The following is a 21,545-nucleotide window of genomic DNA, read 5'->3' on the forward strand; positions in this document are numbered from 1 at the left end:
ACAGACCCCTTAGGTGATACTTTTAAGGAAAAGAGAGGTAAAAGTGAACTCCTTTATCCTCTCGCTATCTGCCCATAAGCAGAAGTGTTTTCAATTGTTTAAAAATAGGCTATGCCATGTTTCCCCAAACCTTCAGTTTGCGAAGTCCAATTTTTAAAGTGACTCACAGCAAACTCTCTTTATGAATAAATGAGAAGGTTAGTTTATTCATACAATCAAACCTGGAGGGGATGGTCATAACTTCAACCACCCAGCCACTCACACAGAAAAGCAAAGTTTTACAACTATGAATAACTTAACAGTAAAGCAGAAATGGATCACTTCATGTGATTTCCAGACTCCAGAAAGTCAAAGGGGTGGGGTGGTTCCTTCATGGAAAAACTCCAGTTCTGGTGGGTTCCTGGCAGAAGACAGCAGCACAGAACTCACTTAAAGTGGATGGCAATGCAGCAAGATGAGATTGCTATACATAAACTTGTTCTGCTTGGCAGGTGATGGTCAGAGGCTTCCAGGTAAACAGGCTTTGAGGGGTTGAGACTTGTTGCAGGTTGTGTGGTCAACCTGAAGCCTTGTTGTTGGTCTTGCAAGTTGGAGGTAAATCAGCACTGTTTCTGAGTTCTCAACTGAATATAGGGATTTCAAAATGGTCACTCAACATGTGACCTCCTTCCTCCATAATGATTTCATAAAGTCATGTTTATCTGGTGTCTGGGCAAGGTTTTTGTTTTATGGCTTACATTGTCTCAGCCAGTAGCCTCTGAAAGAGTCAGTATTCATATTAATGATCCTGTTCCACATAGCTATTGTCTTGTTAGGCCCTCAGGCTCTGCTATAGGGGTGAGCTTATGAAGTTGCAAATAGCATCCATTTCCCTTCCATTGTTCCTTTTTGAAATGACCTTGACAATCCCAAGTGTGAGATGGTGGCTGTTAGCACCTCTGCAGGTATAACACGTTTCAATGTTTCTCTCTTTGTTATAGTCCTCTAGTTTTGTGGATTATAATGTAGAGAATAAGGTATGAGATTCCACAATTATGAGAGTAGGGCTCTTTTATCCTTGTAACTGCTGTTGGGAAGTTCTTGAAACTGTGGCCAATCTTGTGTCATGTGACCTGTAGCAGCCACCTTTTGGTTCAACCATTCACTTCATTTTTAAACAAGCAAAAAGAATAAAGTTTGATTTACATAGTTTGTGATTTCTTTCATGTCTTACTGACATGTCAGTCCTTCCACCGTCTAGGGAAAAAAATAATTCCATTTATTATTTTTTCATGTAGCCTTGCAAAAGGCAAAGAAATAAAAAGATATACATTCATTCCCTCATTCACACTTGAAAGTCAAACACACTGCTAGCAGGTGCAATGTCAATTCCCTGCTGCATTTTTGAGGGTTTTGTTTTAACTCGGGATAGGGCATCGGCAATGACATTGTCCTTTCCTGCGGTATGGGTAATTTTTAGGTCAAAGGACGGTAAGAGCAAACTCCAGTGGAACAACCTGGCATTGGTTGCTTTGAACTTTTCCAGAAATTTCAGAGGGTTGAGGTCAGTCTATGCTAGGGTCTCTCGGTGCCCATGGCGAACATAAATTTCAAAATATCTTGAGAGCTACAAGGAGACCTAAGGTTACTCCCTTGACTGTGGAATACCTTTTCTGGTGTTAGATGAACTTTTTTAGAAAAATAGCCAATTGGACTCTCAATCCCAGAAATATCTCCCTGGAGTAGGACAGCTCCCACCCCTGGATCGCTGGTGTTGATGACCACTCTAAAAGATTTGCTAAAGTCTGGGGCAGCTAGCATAGGCTCGTTTTCCAGAATGGCTTTCAATTTTACAAAAGCCTTTTGGCACGCCTCTGTCCATACCACCTTTCAGTGTTTTTTTTCATGCATCTGTTAGTGGAATGGCTAGAATGCTCAAAGAACTCACACATTCCTAGAAAGCACTTGATTTCCCTCTGATTTTTGGGAGTATGGAAATCGATTAGGGCACGTACTATGGCTTCGCGGGGTATCCCTTTTCTCTGTCCCACTATATGTCCCAGGTGAAGGTACTCAACCCCACACTACTGTCACTGGAGGAACAGACAAATCTTTAAACGGCCTCTATGAATGAAAGCAGCAGGAACACTGAATTCTGTCTGAAGCCAGCCAATTCACCAGCCTCCACAGACTGCATCCCCGCTTAACTTTCACTGGACTCTGATTTGCTTAATCTATCTTTCCCCACTCTGTAACCTATTCGTGCATGTGTGTGCATGCACAAGGTGTGCACGTATGCGCGCGCGCGCGTGTGTGTGTGTGTGTGTGTGTGTATGTATACGTGTGTGCGTGAAAATTGGAGAGGATTTTATTATTTTACTTAGACCAGGTTAAGTACGAGAAAAGATATTCTCTTTCCTTTGTAAAAACTCAAGAAAACTGCTTGATTATTTACTTTATGATCATAGCATGTAAACAATTAAACCCTCACTGAATTGGCAAGTACTTCCTTATCAGAAAAGAAACCCTGTCACGGTCAAATAAGGAGTGGGAAAAGAGGGGAGCCGTTCAACCCCTCCTCATCTAATCGTAACACAGGAAATTTCCCAACTCCCGCTACCTGACTTGGGAGAGAAAATCCAGGCCAAAGAGTCTGCAAAGGGATAGAGGTATGTTAAATCAGTGGGCAAAAATTGGCAGGTGGAGTATAATTTGGGAAAATGTGAGGTTATTCACTTTACCAGGAAAGTAGGAAAGCAGATTATCTAAATGGAGAGAGACTGCAGAATGCTGTGGTACAGAGGGATCTCCATATCTTGTACTTGAATCACAAAAGTTTATGATGCAGGTAATGCAAGTTACTAGGAAGCCAAAGGGAATGTTGGCCTTCATTGCAGGGAAAATGGAGTATTAAAATAGGGAAGTCTTGCTGCAACTGTGCAAGGCATTGGTGAGACTCAGGGCCTGAGAAAGTGAGGTGTACACGGTACTAATCACCATGGTCTATGCCTTCAGGGCCCTCAGGATCAGGCAGCACTGCCCCTTTCTCAAGTGTCCGCCTCACGCCTCAATGTGCTGGCAAACAAGTGCACGGTGGATGCTCTGTTCCAGAACAAAATTTCAGCGCTCGAGGTCCAATTGTCCTGAAGTGAGAACCCGAGTCCATGCAGTCATTTGTTTTGACAGCCAGGGTGCATTCTGGATGATGGATTCTACCCTTGGTCGTGCTCTTGCTCCCCTGCACAGGTGCTGGCCCACGAAAAGGCTATCAGAGTCAAGATGGGGAAGCCAGGAGTAGCAATGGCTGCAGCAACTATGAGGCCCGGAGCAGCTGGAGTGTCAGAAAGGGCTGACAGGAAGTGCATCTTGCCACCTTCACACCCTACCCAAACTCCTCCTCAGTGGTATTAATCTCTAAACCTCCCGGACCCAGGGGTGAGTGAGGGAGTGCCAGTTGTAAAAGAACATAACAGGGCATAGACTTGTAGGATATAGAAAGTGTCAGGGGTTAGGTAGATGTAGTTTAACATAGTATTGCTGAAAAAAAGAGATATGTCAAAGCTTCTCGTCTTTCACTCATCAGGAAACTTAATAAGAATATCAATATAAAGGGAAAACAACAATTTATACTGTATGAGAAGAATGTGCTGATTGGTTGGCAAGTGGACTCTGGTTGGTAGAGACATTGCCATGGAGAATGCACCAGTGATGGTGACTGACAGTTAACTGCCAAGCATTGTTTGAAATTTAAACCAGGCAACACAAGTGGTATTTGCCACTAACAGGATGCTAAAGCCAAAAATACATTCTGCCTATCACACAAATGAGTAATGTGGATATGGATTTCAGTGCCTGTGTGATGCTAGATATGTAGGCCGTACATCCCAAAGACTGGTGGATTGTATCAAACAGCATGTCCCTTCCGCCATTCACTAAGGGCAAGGTACAGACCATAATCAACCAGCCCGTGCTTGCAAAACTCAAAACACAATGTCCAACATTAGATGTGATTCCACGATTGGACAACATTTGCTAAATAATCCTGTGTGCTAATAATTATGCTGACAACCAAGTTAAGATTGTCAGTCGGACTCACTGTGTGGTTGCATTTGCGTAAACCCAGCTCCTTATCTTGGTCCTAGACCCCTCCTCCTTCCCTGGTGACCTAGACTTGGAGCCTAGTCTGTCTCGCTCTAGCTCTGCTTCTTTAGCGAAAAGGCAAAAAAGCTTTTATTAGTTAGCTCTGCTGCTTGGCACTTATTAATAGCCATTTGAATTAATTACTCATTTTAAAAAAATTATCAATTTATTGCTTTGGCATTGCTTTTTTTGGTCAGCAAATTGTTTATGTTTCCTTCATACCTTAATTTTTTTTGAAATTCATGTATAATGTTGTGCCAGACCAGATCTCAGGCAGCTGCTGCTGAATGAGGGGCTCACAACAAATCTGATTTCTATTGGAGCAAAAAAAATCTCTTTGCCAGCCTTCTAAAACATAATGGAAAATGTTGGAAATGCTCAGCACTTCTGGTGACATCTGTGTAGAGAGAGAAGCAGAGGTCAGTGACCCTTCGTCAGAACTAATGCAGATCGTGAACCTGGAGCGTTGGCTCTGTTTCTCTCTCCACAGATGCTGCCTGGCCTGCTGAGTATTTCTAGCATTTCCTGTTCCTATTTCAGATTTCCAGCATCCTCAGAGCCTTGCTCTCCTATTATATGCTCCATGCTGGGCATTTGTAAGTGTGGCTAGTTTTTATTTAAAATGAAAAAAATGTTTATCACTCAATGCAAAGTGTAATTTTTCTGTTATCAAAGCCCCTTTGTATGGATAGAGATAGCATATTATTGCAGGTAAATTGGTTGATGCTAATTTACTGGAAGGTGTTGCCATTTTTAAACTTGGAAATGAAACCAGGAGTAATACACCTTTAGATTACAGCACCTAAATTCAAAATATACTCATGTGTACATAGGATTGTTGTTTGCAGTGCTGGTGAGGTTCAAATCTTTTGGATGTTGCTGCCCAGATATTGCATAAGGCCAGGATCAAGGTAGTGGAGCTGGTTGCATAATATGAATAATCAAGTTGTGTGTAATTGTCTAACAAAGCCATGGTTGTAAAGTGTAAGATCCTGAACCTAAGCTTTTGATAGGTTTTATGAAGCGGCACAGGGTACAAAAACCAAGAAGTTTTGCTAAACCTGTATGAAATAGCTCTGTGGCCATGGTTCCCAATTCTGGGCACCTGAAGGATGTGAGAGGGAGGGGGTAAGGGGCCCAGAAACAGAAGCAGCAGGGGCCCATGATTTACTTTCCTGACCCTGCTGAGACCGCACCTGGAATAGTGTGTACAGTTTGGTCTCCACACTTCCATTGGAGACAGTTCAGAGAAGGTTCAGTAAGTTGATCCCTTCGATGCAGGGGTTGTATCATAAGGAAAGGTTAAGTAGGTTGGGCCTATACTTATTGGCGCTTAGGAGAATGAGAGGTGATCTTACTGAAACATAAAATTCTGAGGCTGCTTGACAGAATAGATGCTGATGTTTCTCCTCACGGGGGAATCTAGAACAAGGGAGCACAGTTTAAAAATAAAGGGTCTCCCATTTAACATTGAGATGAGGAGGAATTTCTTTTCTCGGAGGGTCATTAAGCTTTGGAATCCGTTACCCCAGTGAGCAGTGGAGGCAGCAGCATTGAAGATATTCAGGGTTGAGTTGGATAGATTTTTGATCCACAAGGGAGTCAAAGGTTATGGGGGCAGTCAGGAAAATGGAGTTAGAACAACAATAAGATCAGCCATGATCTTATTGAATGGCAGAGAAGGTTCAAGAGGCGGAATAGTCTACTCCTGCTCCTATTTCTTACGTTGCGTCCAGATGAATGTTGATTTAATTTCTGCCGAAGTCACTAGTCCTGGGAATGAACTCCAAAGCCTCACAGCCCGCTGTGCAAAGAAATTTCTCAAGCCTTTCTGTTCTGCTCCACCTCCTGAAGGGCAGTTAGAAATGGACAATAAATACTGCCCTTGCCAGTGATGCTTGCATCCCGTGAACAAATAAAAAAAAGTTCTTAAATTTAAATTTATATCTATGGCTCTTTACCCTTGACTCAGCAATCACAGATCTCATCTACCCTGTCCCATCCTGCTATAATTTTAAACTTCAATTAAATCGTCTGTAATGCCTTGCTCTCACAATAAAAGCCCCAATTTTTCATATTTTTCTTAATATTTTGCATTTCCTCATAGCAGGCACCAGCTTCGTGAATATGCATTGAAAGCTCTCTAAAGATTCAATGGTGTGGAGCCCACTACTGCACACATTACTGTAACTGAGGTTTTATCAAGGTTCTTCATAGACTTATTGTTACCTCCTTGCTTTTATATTCTGTACCACTTGAGGTGAAACCTAGAATCCCATTAGCTTTTTACAGTCTTATCAACCTAAGATACTACCTTTAAATTTCTGTGAGCTGGTACCCCCGAGTCCCTCTCCTTTCCACATTACCGAACCCAATTCCATTCAGAGTATCAACACTGCTGTTGCCTTTTTTAAATCAAAATGCACCAACTCTCTCTTGCAAAACACCATCTGCTATTTTTGCCTGTCCTCCAACCTTTTCAATGTCCTGCTGTAGCTTTCTTTGGTCTCCTAAAGAACTAAGTGCATCTCCTAGTTTGGTTTCATCCACAAATTTCAGCAGCATTCCCACGAAGCTGCCCCTTAATCACTGATATACACAGGGAACCAAAATGGCCCTGGAAATAGGAATGAAGATCAGACTATGCTGATTGTGTGATGTTATTATATTTGACTTTGGTGCACTTTTTCAGTTCTCTTTTAATAGAGCTTTTTCTGTCTCTCTCTCTCATTCTCTGGGCCAGGTTTTTGCGGAGCTGGGAAGACTCCGCGGCCCTTTAAATATGGCAGGTGGACCTGGATGTGGAAGTCCCACCCCCATTTCTGACAGATCCAGTGTTTTGGTGGTGGGGCGTGATTCACACAGGCAGGAAACCTGAACTCAGCAGGTGGTGGTGAGTTCAAACAGATCCCATTTTGTCTGTTCCAAGACCCTTAATCTGCAGTGTGGGTGTCATGAATTGATGGAGTACACATATACACTCTTGAAGGACACATAAGTGTCATGATCCGAAATGTTTTAAATACCCTGGATTTAAAAGAGAGTTTGGAAAAAAAGGTCTGCTGGACTGTTTTGATTGACATGCCATCTGATTTAAGTTAGAAAAAACATGACCACTTGTTTCACAGTTTCAATAGGTTCTTCGTTCATAGTTTCCAAGGGCTGTTATTATGTTATTATGAATGCTTGGCTGAGTTTCAAAAACTACAATTATCTCAACAGGGGACTCAATTCACAATTTGATTGACAGTTTAAAGGAGCTATTAAATGATTTTAAAGATATTTGATGTGGCTACTGAATATAAGTGTATTTGTTTTAATAACAGATTAACCACTTTTAAAAGCTTTCAAAAGCTTTGAATACATTTCACAAATGGGATTTTTTTCACTATCAAGTGTGTATGAATGAGAGCTGTATTAGATTGTTAGAAGTTAATTTTCAATTTTCACACAATTCCTGAGGTCTGCCCATGGTGGATACTGGGTAAGTGGCTATTGAGGTGGCATGGGAGTGTGAGGGTACATGAGAAGTGGGGAGCATGATTTGGCATGGAGGCGGAATGGGGGTATGAGGGATCATGGGAGATGGGTGGGGGAGTGATGGGGTGTGAGGGCCTAACAGTTTCTAAAACAACTGGGATGAAGTCCTAGAGAACAGAGGCTTGTAATCAGCCTGCCTTGGAACTTGCCCAACTCCGTGGCCACCTACAATCTACTTCCAGGGCTGGTAGCAAAAATCTGGCCCTCTGCCTCCTGCTGTTTTTCGCTCTCAGAGATATTCACATCTCCACTTGCTTGGTGTCTAACTACTGATATTTGGGGCAGACACAAGAGGTCAAAGCTTCAATCACAAGCCACCAAGAATGCCATGGATAAACAGTATTTAAAAGAACCTGCAGATCTTAATTCCTTTCATATACTGTAAAGAGAGGTTCTATAATATAACTTATCAATCCTTGGTTAAACTACACCTGGAGCACTACACATAATTCTGGTCATTGTATAATAAAAAGGATATAGAGGCACTGGAGAGGGTGCAAAATGATATACACAGACCATACCAGGAGTGCATGGGTACACATATCAGGAGACGATGGACAGGCTTTTCTCTTGAAAAAAGAAGGCTGCAGAAGGGTGACCTAATGGAGGTTCTAAAAATTATGAAAGGTCTTGATAGAGTGGACACAGAGACAATGCCTCCTCTTGTGGGGAAGAACATAACTAGAGGCTGTCAATATAAAAGAGTCACCAAGAAATCCAGTAGGGAATTCAGAAGAAACTTCTTGACCCAGAGAGTGGTAAGAATCTGGAACTCGCTACTGCAGGGGGCAGTTGAAGTGAAGAGTATAGATACATAAGGGGAGACTACACAAGTCTGTGAGGTAGAATGGTATAGAGAATTACGAATGATAGATTAATAGGAGGAAAGACTTGAGGAGGCATAAACACTGGCCTGAACAGGTTGGGCTGAATGGTTTGTTTCTGTGCTGTATATCCTATGTAATATATAAATCAGAAACATATAGGAAGTTAAGTTGGCCATTCAGCCCGTGAGCCCCTTCAGCCATTTAATCAGATCATGGCTAACTGAATGTCAACTCCCTTTCACTGTCATTGTTTGTTAACCTTTGTTAACCTTTCACAATGAAAATCCATCAATCTCAATCTTGAAAGTTTAAATTGATCCCCAGCATCCAGTTTAAGGAGGGTATTCCAGAGCTTAGGGCCTAGACAGTTGAAGGCAAGGCCACCAATGGCGGGATGCTCAGGAGGCCAGAATTAGAGGAGCACTAATATCTTGGGAGGTTGTGGAACTGGAGGAGATTACAGAGATGGAAAGGGTAAGGCCAGAGATTTGAAAACAGGGTAAATATTTTAAATCAAGGTATTGTTTGACTGTGAATCAATGTAAGTCAGTGGGCACAAGGGTAATGGTGAACGGGGCTTAGTGTGAGTTAAGACAAGGGCAGGATGATCTTGGATGACCCCAAATTTATGGAGGGTGGAATGTGATAGCCAGAAGTGCATTCTTATAGTCAAATCTAGAGGTAAAAAGGTGTGAATGAGGGTATCAGCAGCAGGAAAGGAGGTTGGGTGGTCAGCAGTTCATGGGAATAGGGTTGGGTGAGCAGAAGGTGGGTCTCATGGACAAGTTGTGCTTGGAGAGAGCATGAGGGGAGATAGGAAAGATGTGAGTTCAAGGCCTAGGCAGGGGGGATCTTTTGAGAATGTTTGACTCAGAAGGCTAGTCAATGTTGCAGAGGCAGCTAGTAGGATAGTGTTGATCTTAGTGACAAAAAAGTCCACGAACACCTCAAACTTATCATTGGAGGTGAGGGTGAAGGAGACAGGAGAGAGGGATTTAAGGAGATGGTTTTCTGTAGAGAAAAGATACAGCAATGGAACTCCGCATTGAGGTTATTATCTATGCCAATGTTGTCGTGATGTTGGCAGCTGAATGAGATGTTCCCAGTGAGTGAGAGAATAAGATTTGCCCCCCTCAAAGACTCCTTCATTTCCACAAAGTACTTCAGTGAACAGATTGGCCAAGAAATTCTTATTGGGCTACAGGCAAACACCCAAAACAAACTATTGCAGTGATTGATACTGGCAAATAGCGAAGAGATATGAACAAAATTTTAACTTGGATTTGAGTTATATATACTCAGCCTAGGAACACTCTTCAATAGAGTATTGATGAAAAAGCATGGTATAGTGTTCCACAGTTTTAATGGACTTGATCTTTCTATTGTTGACCTATGGGCTTTCCAATGATTTACACATGACAAAATGTAAGAATATCTTTGCGACCAGTGTTTGTTTAGATTTCATTTGTTTAATTTTTCAGTAGATCTGCAGAAAAAACTTACTGTTTGAAATAGTTATAATTATTAGAATGAAGTCACAATGATCATGGGTTCCAATTGCACTTCAAGGCCTGGTAATAAAATCTAGGCTGATACACCAGTGCACTACTGTGGGAGTCCTGAACTGTTGAGATGCATCCATTGGATGAGCCATTAAACTGAAGGCCCTGTTGGCCTTCTTGAGTGAGTGTAAAAGATCCCAGGGTATTATTTCAAACAGCAGGGGAGTTCTTCCTGGTGTCCTGGCCCAATATTTGTTTCTCAATCAACATAATCAAAAGCAAGTTACCTGGCCAATTATCTCACTGTTGTTTGTGGGATCTTGCTGTGCACAATTTGGCTGCAGTGTTTCTTACATTACAATGGTGACTGTGCTTCAAAAAGTAATCAATCGGGGAGATGAAAGGCCTTATAAAAATACAAGTTATGTCTTCCTTAAACCTTCTTTAGCTACAACACTTTACATTCTATTCAACTCCAATTTTGAAGTTTGTGTTTAAGTTTGTGCAGTATTTACAACAACTATACAGAGCCTTCAATGTAGAAAGCATCCCAAGATGTTTCACAGGAGCCTAATTAAATAGCAATAAACATCAATTGTGTAAAAAGGGTGATTAAAACCTCAAAGAGTTGGGTTTTAACAAAGAGATGTTGAGGGAATGAAATCCTCATCTTGAAGAATGAGCAATGTAGGCCAGTGAGCCCAGCAGTGGTGGGTGAATGAGACTTGGTGCGAGATAGGGTAACAGGATCAGAGTGTTGAATAGTTATGGAGGGTGGAAGGTTGGACGCCGACCAGGAAAGCATTGGAATAGCCAATCTGAAGTTGACAAAAGCATGGATGAGGGTTTCAGCAGCAGATGGTCCGAGGGCGTTGTTAGGAACTTTATGGTGAAGAGGATATGGAATCAGAATCTCAACTTGGTGTCAAATAGGAGTTATTAATTGATCACACCATCCTGGAATAACCTTACATCAGAGTTTTACCTGAGACCTCACTGTGATGTGTTACAAACCAAACCCTTTGACACAAACACCTCGGGCTTCAGTTTATTTGTTATTCTCAAGCAGTAAGTCAAGGTTTCACAGTAAGGTTGCATGTAGGTGTTCTATGTACTTTGTTTAAATTAGCAGTTTGCTATAATTATTGCTTTTGTTAAGTATCTCCGATGGTTTCACTCAGAATTGTGGAGGGTCTATTACTGTCTACCATTTCTGAAGCAGCTTTCTGTGAGAAAGACTGACATTAGTTCTGCTGCTGCTTGTCGCTACTCTTACTAGGTAATCTGCTGTCATGGTATGTCACGCACATCTGTCTGATGCCATCCTCACACATCCACTGTAGCTCATCTTCAACTGCTCTGTGACATCTGTCATCCAACTATGCCTCGGTCGACCCCTTGTTCTGCTCCCTCCTCTTTGTCCTTTAGAAGAGATCTCTGTAGCTTTTCAGCTCTGATCAAATGGTAAAATACTGACATTTTATTTTCTGGATATCACTTTTTAAAGTTCTTTTTGCTCTTGCAATTTCAAGCACCTCATCATTTGTCTTATAGTCTGTATATGGAATTTTAAGCATACGCCTTAGCATCCACATTCCAAAGGCCTCTATTTTCTTCGGCAGATCTTTATTTATTGCCCAGGTTTCTGAGGCAGGCAGGAAAGTGGACAGAATGTAGAAACTTATGAGTTTTTTCCTTGTTATAAGTTTGAGTTTTCTTGTTGTTAACACCTCCTTCATCTTCACAAAATTACTTCTGGCTCACTCTATCCTTCTAACTTCAGCATTGCATCTACCATCTTCTTTACTGTTTGTCTTAAATAAACAAACTTATCTACTTGTTCCAGTGTGGCACCATCCACTTGACATTAATGAATTAGCACAAAGTCATTTAGATACCATTTGTTGATATTAGGATGACACTACTTATAGAAAGTTCCATCTAGGCACATTGTTCCTCATGGGCCAAGATGGCCTTTTCTTAGATAGTTTCTCTACTTTAAATTTTATGCTGTACCAGACCAGAAAGCTAGAGGAAATGACTTGCAGGTCCTCCCGTGAAGTTTTGATCCTTGATTTTCAGCAATAAAATGACACCTGATACATACACTGAAGAGCTAGCAACTGGTCTGAGAGTCTGCTCTTTTACCTCTGTGATCTGGCTTCAACTCCAACCTGTAATGATGGAAACAAAGCTTTGTCTGATCATTAGCTATATTTGAATGGCTTTTGGGCAGGCCCTAGTGGGTATTTCAGCACAAATACAGCTCAAACCAATTAAAGATTTAATGTTTAAAATGGGCAGTCTCTTATATTGGCCAAACATTTATAAACATAACCATTTCCATGAGCAGCAATTTCAAAACTGCTGGTTATATCATCCTAAGTGCTCTGTTTATTTCAAGCAGTAAGAGCTATCCTTACTCAATAGTTCACACCTCATTAAGGTAGACTGAATCCAAAAACAAAAAAGTAGTAAATAACAGAATCACAGAATTGTTGTGGTGTAGAAGGCGGCCATTCAGCCATTGTGGCTACACCGGCTCCCTGGGCATTTTAACATAATGCCAATCTCCTGCCATTTCCCCATAACCCTGCACATTGTTTCTATTTAAATAATCATACAATGCCCTCTTAAATGCCTCAATTGAACTTGCCTCCACCACACTTCCAGGCAGTGCATTCCAAACCCTAACTACTCGCTGTGTGAAAAAGTTTTTTTCTCACCTCACATATGCTTCTTTTGCAAAACACTTTAAAACTATGTCCTCTGGTTCTCGATCCACTTACGATAGGGAACAGTTTCTCCCTATCTACTCTGTCCTGTCCCCTCATGATTTTGAAAACATCTATCAAGTTTCCTCTTCGCCTTCTCCTCTCCAAGGAAAACAGTCCCAACTTCTCCAAGCTTTCCTCATAACTGAAGTATCTCATCATTCTTGTAAATGTCTTCTGTACTCTCTTCAATGCGTTCACATCCTTCCTATTGTGTGGCATCCAGAACTGTACACAATACTCCAGCTGAGGTCTAACCAGTGATCAATAGAAGTTCATTATTACCTTCCTGCTCTTGCACTCTATGCTCCTATTAATGAAGTCTAGAATACTGTATGCTTTAGAAACAGCTCTCTCTACCTGTCCTACCACCTTTAATGACTTATGTACATATACACCCAGGACTCTCTGCTCCTGTACACCCTTTAGAATAGTACCCTTTATTTTATACGGTCTTTCCATGTTCTTTGTACCAAAGCGTATCAACTCACACTTCTCGACATTGAACTTCACCTGCCACCTATCTGCCCACTCCTCCAATGTGTCAATGTCCTTTTGAAGTTCTGCACTAACCTCCCCACAGTTTACAATTCTCACAAGTTTTATGCTGTCTGCAAACTTTGAAATTGTCTCCAGCACACCAAGTCTAGATCATTTATATATATCAGGAAAAGCAAGGGTCCCAATACCGACCATTGGGGAGCTCTACTACAAACCTTCTTCCAGTCTGAAAAATACCCATTAACCATTATTTTCTGTTTCCTATCCTTCAGCCAATTTTGTATCCGTGTTGCTACTGTCCCTTTTGTTCCATGACTTATAACTTTCCTCACAAGTCTGTTGTGTGGCATTGTATCGAACGCCTTTTGGAAGTCCATATCCACCACATCAACAGCCTTTCCCTATCAACCATCTCTGTTACCTCTTCAAAAAACTCCAGCAAGTTAGTTAGACACTATTTTCCTTTAACAAATCCATGCCAACTCTTCCGAATCAATCCACATTTTTCCATGTGACTATTAATTGTATCCTGAATAATTAAACTGACTGGTCTGTAATTGCAGGGCAGATCTTTACAATGTTTTTTTGAACAAAAACAAAATACTACAAATGCATCTTGTTAATGTTCAATTGCAATTTATGTACTTAAGGGCCCTGTAATTCCCTTGTAAGAATACAGTTACTCAGTACTGACTGCAACTTCAATGAAGCTACTTTCTCTGCACACAGTCTTATTCAGTTTAATCATGATCTACAACATTCTCCACATAAAATAGAACACTGGAATAGCCATGGCAAATTGCGGGTAAAGTATGTCTGCATGAAAAAGCCCCCCATTAACGTTGGGGACTGTGCTATTCAACTGAATCAGCAATTAGTCATTTGGTAGCACAGAACTTGAGCATTGCCGAAAAAAGAGACATTTTTTTGTCGAAGCTTTTCATTTTACACTTATCAGGAGAATTCAGTGGAAAGTACAAATGTCAGGGGAAACAACATATTTATACTGTATGAGAAGAGAGTGCTGATTGGTTGGCAAGCGGGCTCTGATTGATAGAGGTGTTTCCATGGAGAATGCACCAGTTGATGGTGATTGACAGTTAACTGCCAAGCATTATTTGAAATTTAAACGAGCAGCTGGACTCTGATTTCCAAGACATTGCCCCAGGGAATGAAACAGCAAATGGCTCTCACTTATTTTGTTTAGCTGAATCAAGCACAATGTATGTACATGTTCTTTCTGTCTGCACGGACAGGGCCCTGTGTATTCATATTCCAATGTCTTCCGCTTGAAACTACTGAAAAAACAAGTTGGTGTGGGTTCACTACAGTAATAGATCAGTGGCTCAGCAATTGCTATGCCACCTGCCCTTTTTTTCTTTATTCTTTCATGCAATGTGGGTATCACTGGTGTGATCAGTGTTTATTGCCCATCCGTAATTGCCCTTGAGTAGGTGGTGGTGAGCTGCCTCCTTGAACTGCTGCAGTCCATGTAGGTACACCCACAGTGCTGTTAGGAAGCAAATTCCAGGACTTTTGACCTAGTGACAGTGAAGGAACAGAGATATATTTCCAAATCAGGATGGTGAGTGGCTTGGAGGGGAACTTTCCGGTGGTGGTGTTCCCACCTATCTGCTGCCTTTGTCCTTCTAGATGGTTGTGGTTGTGGGTTTGGAAGGTGCTGTTGAAGGAGCCTTGGTGAGTTCCTGCAGTGCACCTTGTAGATGGTACACACTGCTGCTACTGTGTGTTGGTGGTGGCGGGAGTGAATATTTGTGGTTGGGGTGCCAGTCAAGCGGGCTGCTTTGTCCTGGATGGTGTCAAGCTTTATGAGTGTTTTTGGAACTGCACTCATCCAGGCAAGTGGAGAGTGTTCATCACACTCGTGACCTGTGCCTTGTAGATCGTGGATAGGCTTTGGGGAGTCAGGAGGTGAGTTACTCGCTGCAGGATTCATAGCCTCTGACCTGCTCTTGTAGCCACAGTATTTATATGGCTAGTCCAGTTCAGCTTCTGGTTAATGGTAACTTCAAGGATGTTGATAGTGAGGAATTCAGCAATGGTAATGGCATTGAATGTCAAGGGAACATGGTTAGATTCTCTCTTGTTGGAGATGGTCATTGCCTGGCATGAATGTTACTTGTCACTTGTCAGCCCAAGCTTGGATATTGTCCAGGTCTTGCTGCATTTGGGCATGGACTGCTGCTTCAGTATCTGAGGAGTGAATGGTGCTGAACATTGTGCAATCATCAGTGAACATCCCCACTCCTGACTTTATGGTGGAAGGGAGGTTCAGAGGGCAGTTAAGAGTCAACCACATTGCTGTGGGCCTGGAGTCACATGTAGGCCACACCAGGTAAGGATGGCAGATTTCCTTCTCTAAAAGACATGAGTGGACCAGGTGGGTTTTTACAACAATCAATGATAGCTGACTTGGTCAGCCTTACTAAGGCTAGCTTTATATTCCAAATGTACCAATTGAATTTAAATTCCACCAGCTGCGGTGGGATTTGAACCTGCGCCCCCAGAACATTAGCTTGGGTCTCTGGATGACTAATCCTGTGACATTACCATTACACTACCATCACCCTCCAGTTGTTAAACTTGACTCAGTTTAGTCTGGTAATTTCAGGTTGGTAGTCGACTCAAATGACCATGAAAGCTATCAGAAAACAACAATCCTTCAGGCGGTGCCAATGTGTGACTGAGTAAGTGACTCTGAAATGGCCTGTCCAACACAGGGGCAACTGAACAACAAATGTGAGACCAAAGTCATACCCCTGATTTCAAACAGGAAATGCTGGAAATACTCAGCAGGTCAGGCAGCACCCGTGGAGTTAGAAACAGAGTTAGCATTTCAGATCGTTGACTTTTCATCAGAATTGGAAGAAGTTAGAGATGAAAAACTTCTAAGCAAATGCAGAATGATAGAAAAGAGGATATGGAAAAAACAGAAAGGAAATATTTGTGTTAGAATGGAGGACAGGAGTTTTCTAATGACAAAAGTGGCATTAAACCTGTTCCATCAGCTTTAGGGCCATCCTCCTATCTATATATCTCATGGAGATTGTAGAACTACAAACAAAATATTTAGGCCACAGCTTCTAACGGGAACTAAAGTGGATGAGTCACCACAATGCCTAATCTCCACCAGACTGCTGGCACATTCCCTTGTTCAATCCAAGCACTAGATTCAAAGACCATGTGTTAATTTGCACTTATGTAATGATGGATTAAACATGAAAATTCTGTTGCCAAAAGCACAATTTCTCATTCCTGTTGTATTCAGCCGTGAATTCTACTTCCAAAACTTCCTCTGTACCCCAGGGTTTTTCCATTCATGGCTGTGTGTTATGCCCAATCATGTTCCATGCAATTTGCTATTTAAAGCAAGAAAGCTTTTTGCGTTGGTCAGAGGTTTTAGAAATGTGCACATTACTCACCTTTGATTTGTTTCAAAACAGGTTTTAAGAGATCCAACCAAACCTGCAATTAGTACAGAGATCCAAATCAGTGCTTGGCAGCATACAGTGGATACATTTATACACAACATAGCTGGATCACATCAATTAAAATAAAAACTCCCAGCAACTCAGTGAGCAACAGGCATGTGAGTTGTGACACTGGGTGAAGGACCAACATTCAGTTCCTAGCCTGTGTTGAGTTGGCTATTCCAACCAGGGCAATGGTGAGGGAGCTAACACTGGGTGAGAGTCACCATGTTCAGGAAGTGGGTAGGAAGTCAGCTCCAGCATCTCTTTCTGCCCATCCTCCTGTGGAATGTTGAGTAAAACTTAGCCATTTTGAGAAATGGATTATCTGTTTTCATTACAACTGTTGAACTTCAAGGATTCCAAATGGACAGTTTCTGAGAATTTTCCAAGCAGCGACAAAAAACAGAGGCATCATATGCAGAAGGTAAGCAGGTTAACAAGTTTGTGAAGACAGTACCCACAGGAATTTGACAGGGGACATTAACTAATGCGCTGAAAAATAGCACAGGGAGGAATTTCAATCCATGATTTCTTATAAAGCTGATTGTTTTTCAGGCCTGAAGAAATGAAATCCATTTGCCTCCTAATGATGTCTCAGATTCCATCCCACAAAACTAATTGATACTTGTACAGAGTTAGTGCATAACCAAATCTCTTGCTCATGTAATGGACTTGCTGTACATTGGACAGGAGCTGCTGGGGGTCCTCGCTGTACCTGTGATGCTCTATGTGCTTCCAGGTTGTTCTCTGCTGTATCTGGTCTACTGGGACAGTGAGAGAAGAAAGCTCCTCACTTCTGTCATTGATGTGGTGATAGCTTTGGAACATTCTCCAGCAGGAAGCCCCCTTAGTCCAGCAAAGTACTCATTTCTTGAGTAACCTATGGAGCTTCGGAATGCTATGAGTTCACCATTAAAGATTAGCTAGGCTGTAAAATGCAAAAGGAATCCTTTTTCAATTTTTGCGAATGTTGGTTAATCCATTTTTGCAGTGTTAAAAGAGTAATGTTGAACATGGATGAACAGCCTACCAGTATTTTATAGTAATGTTATAATATTGTTCCATTATGTTTGATTAAATCTAGCAATAAGTGGATGATATGCTCCCGGGTTAGGAGATGATTGGGGTCAGCTATTATGTTCACCACAGTCAAAGAATAGCTCCTGAGGCGAGCTACAAGAGGCAACCAACACTCATGTCATATTTGGGCATGATTCACCATGAGCACTAAGACGAGGAAGGGATGTTCTGGAAAACTTTCAGGTTATACTGGTGTCCTAGTCAACATTTCCCCATCAATGTCACCACCAAAAACAGATTAACTGGCCATTCATCTTATGACTATATGTGGGGTCTTGCTGTATGTCAAGTGACTAACATTTACGTAACAACAGCCTTGTACTCCAAACTAGTTCAATGGATGCAAAAGACTTTGCCACTCACCTGACAGAATCAATAAGCTGTTATTTAAAATATTTTATATACTTTAAATATTTCAAGAGACTTTAATTGAAAAATAGTATTTATACAATGTAGTCATTGACCATTTATCTTCCTAAACTTCAACAGCTGAAAAATTGCCTCTTTAAAATATCGAACCATTTTGTGAGCGAAGTTAGAGCTCATGGAATAAAAGCGGCAGTAGCAACACGGATACAAATTTGCCTGGGTGAAAGGAAACAGATTAGTGTTGAATGGTTATTTTTCGGACTGGAGGAAGGTTTATAGTGGAGTTCCGCAAGCATCAGTGTTAAGGCCGCTGCTCTTTCCTGATATATATTAATGACTCAGACTTTGGTGTACAGGGCACAATTTCAAAATTTGCAGACAGCACAAAACTTGGACGTATTTTGAACTGTGAGGGGGTAGTGTGGAACTTCAAAAGGACACAGACAGGTTGGTAGAATAGGAGGACAAGTGGCAGATGAAATTTAATGCAGAGAAGTGTGAAATGATTCATTTTCTCCCAAAGAACACAGAGAGATAATATGAAATAAAGGGCACAGTTCTAAAGAGTGTGCAGAAGCAGAGGGACCTGGGTGTGCATGTGCACAAATCATTGAAAGTGATAGGGCAGGTTGAGAGGGCAGTTAATAAAGCATACGACATTCTGGGCTTTATCAATAGAACACAAGAACATAAGAAATAGGAGCAGGAGTAGGCCATTCAGCTCCTCAAGCCTAACCCACCATTCAATAAGATCATGGCTGATCTGCCCCAGGTCTCAACTCCTCTTTCATACCAGCTCCTCATAGCCCTCAACTCCCCGATATTTCAAAAATCTATCTACCTCCTCTTTAAATACTTTCAGTGATCTAGCCTCCGCAACTCTCTGGGGTAGAGAATTACAGACATTCACTACTCAGAGAAGGAATTCTTTCACGCCTCAGTTTTAAATGAGTGTCCCCTTATTCTGTAACTATGTCCACAAGTTTGAGATTCCCCCATTAGTGGAAACATCTTCTCAACATCTACCCTGTCAGGCCCTCTCAGAATCTTGTACGTTTCAATAAGATCACCCCTCATTCTTCTAAACTCTAATGAATAAAGGCCTAACCTGTTTAGCCATTCTTGATAAGTCAACCCCTTCATCCCAGGAATCAGCCTAGTGAATCTCTTTTGAACTGCCTCCAATGCCTGTATATCCTTTCTTGAATATGGAGACCAAAGCTGTACACAGTACTTCAGGTGCGGCATCACCAACACCCTGTACAATTGTAACAAGACTTCCCCATTTTTAAACTCCAACCCCCTAGCAATACAGGCCAAAATTCCATTTGCCTTCTTAACTACTTGCTGCACCTGCATGCTAACTTTTTGTGTTTCATGCACAAGAACACCCAGATCCCTCTGTGCTGCACTTTTTTGGAGTCTTTCTCCATTTAAATAATAGTCTGCCTTTTGATTCTTCCTAACAAAGTGCATGATCTCACGCTTTCCAACATTAAACTCCATCTGCCAGGTTTTTGTCCACTCGCTCAACCTGTCTAAATCCCCTTGCAGATTCCTTATGTCCTCATCACAACACGCCTTCCCACCTATTTTTGTATCATCAGCAAATTTGGATACAATACGCTCTGCCCTCCCCTCCAAGTCATTAATATAGATAGTAAATAATTGAGGCCTAGGATTGATCCTTGGCACTCCGCCAATTATGTCTTTCCAGCCTGAAAAGGACTCATTAACCCTGATTCTCTGTTTTCTATGTGTTAACCAATCCTCAATCCACGCTAATACATTACCCCAATACCGTGAGCTCCTATCTTGTGCAATAACCTTTTATGTGGCACCTTATCGAATGCCTTCTGGAAACCCAAATACACTACATCTACTAGTTCCCCTTTATCAACTCTGCTTGTTATATCCTCAAAGAACTCTAGCAAATTTGTCAAACACAATTTCCCTTTCACAAAACCATGTTGACTCTGTTTGATTGCGTTAAGCTTTTCTAAATGCCCTGCTATTACTTCCTTAATAATGGGCTCTGGAATTTTGCTAACGGCAGATATTATGTTGACTGGCATACAGTTCGCTGCTTTTTGTCTCCCTTCCTTCATGAACAGGGGCGACACATCGGCGGTTTTCCAATCTGCTGCACCCTCCCGGAATCCAGTGAGTTCTGGAATATTTTGACTAATGCCTCCACTATCTCTGCAGCCACTTCCTTTAAATGCAGGCCATCAGGTCCTGGTGATTTGTCTGCCTTTAGTCCCATTAGTTTGTCAAATACTTTGTCCCTCATGATAGAGATGGTTACAAGACCTTTCCTCCCTTTAGCTCCCTGCTTATCTGATATCCTTGGGACATTTATAGTGTCCTCCAAAATGGAGACCGATGCAAAATATTGGTTTAAGTTATCTGCCATTCCCCTGTTCCCTGATATCAATTCTCCAGTCGCAAAGGAGCATAGCATAAAAAAACAAGGAAGTTATGTTAAACGTGTTCAGTCTCAACTAGAGTATTGTGTACAGTCCTGGGTACCACACTTTAGGAAGGATGTAAAAGCTTTAGAGCAGGTACAGAAAAGGTTTACAAGAATTTGTCCAGGGATGAGGAACTCAGTTATGTGAAAAGATTAGAGAAACTGGAACTGTTCTCCTTGGAGAAGAGAAAGCTGAGAGGAGACTTTATAGAGGTATTCAAAATCATGACAGGTCTGGAGACTAGATAGGGAGAAACTTATCCATTACTAGAAGGATAGGGAACCAGAGGGCACAGCTTTAAAGGTAATTAATGAAAGAAGCAATGGCAACAGGAGGAAAACCTTTTTTACACAGAGAGTGGTTAAGGTCTGGAATGCACTGACTGACGATGTGACGGAGGCAGATTCAACTGAGGCATTGAAAAGGAAATTGAATCATTATCAGGAAACAAAACATTTGCAGGGCAATGGGTAGAAGGCAGGGTAGTGGCACTTGGTGAGTTGCTCTCGCAGAGAGCCAGCATGGACACGATGGACAGAATGGCCTTCTCTACTGTAACCATTCAATGGTTCTATTATTTTCCATTTCATACCTCTCTAATCACAGTACCTTACAGCACAGAAGGAGCCATTCAACCCATCATGCCCGGGTCTCCTTCTCTAAATTAACATGTGCTGCAGAGTTTGCTGAGGTAGGGATTTCTGTTGCTTACCACGTTCCCATAGCAATTGTTGAATTCCACTCCGAAGTAGTCCTCCTCAACGAGGTTCAGGTGGTGGCAGATACAATCGAAAAGAGTCTTCCCAGTGGCTTTTTGCTGAGGATAAGTTAAATTAATAAACATTCACCTGTTATTCTGTATCAT

The 21,545-nt window shown here is 41.6% G+C and overlaps 1 protein-coding gene across 1 annotated transcript in view; it reads right to left on the minus strand.

Moving 5' to 3' along the window:
* Positions 1-21,545, minus strand: part of LOC144683194 (FERM domain-containing protein 7-like) — a 62,414-nt gene that overhangs the window by 31,906 nt on the left and 8,963 nt on the right. Inside the window, exons 2-3 of the mRNA XM_078546153.1 lie at positions 21,393-21,497; positions 16,707-16,749 (exon numbers count right to left, since the gene is read on the minus strand). Coding sequence (XP_078402279.1) covers positions 16,707-16,749; positions 21,393-21,497 — 148 coding nt within the window. The remainder of the gene's footprint in view (positions 1-16,706; positions 16,750-21,392; positions 21,498-21,545) is intronic.

This window comes from Cetorhinus maximus, chromosome 8 (assembly GCF_964194155.1).
Source record: "Cetorhinus maximus chromosome 8, sCetMax3.hap1.1, whole genome shotgun sequence".
Taxonomy (NCBI): Eukaryota; Metazoa; Chordata; class Chondrichthyes; order Lamniformes; family Cetorhinidae; genus Cetorhinus; species Cetorhinus maximus.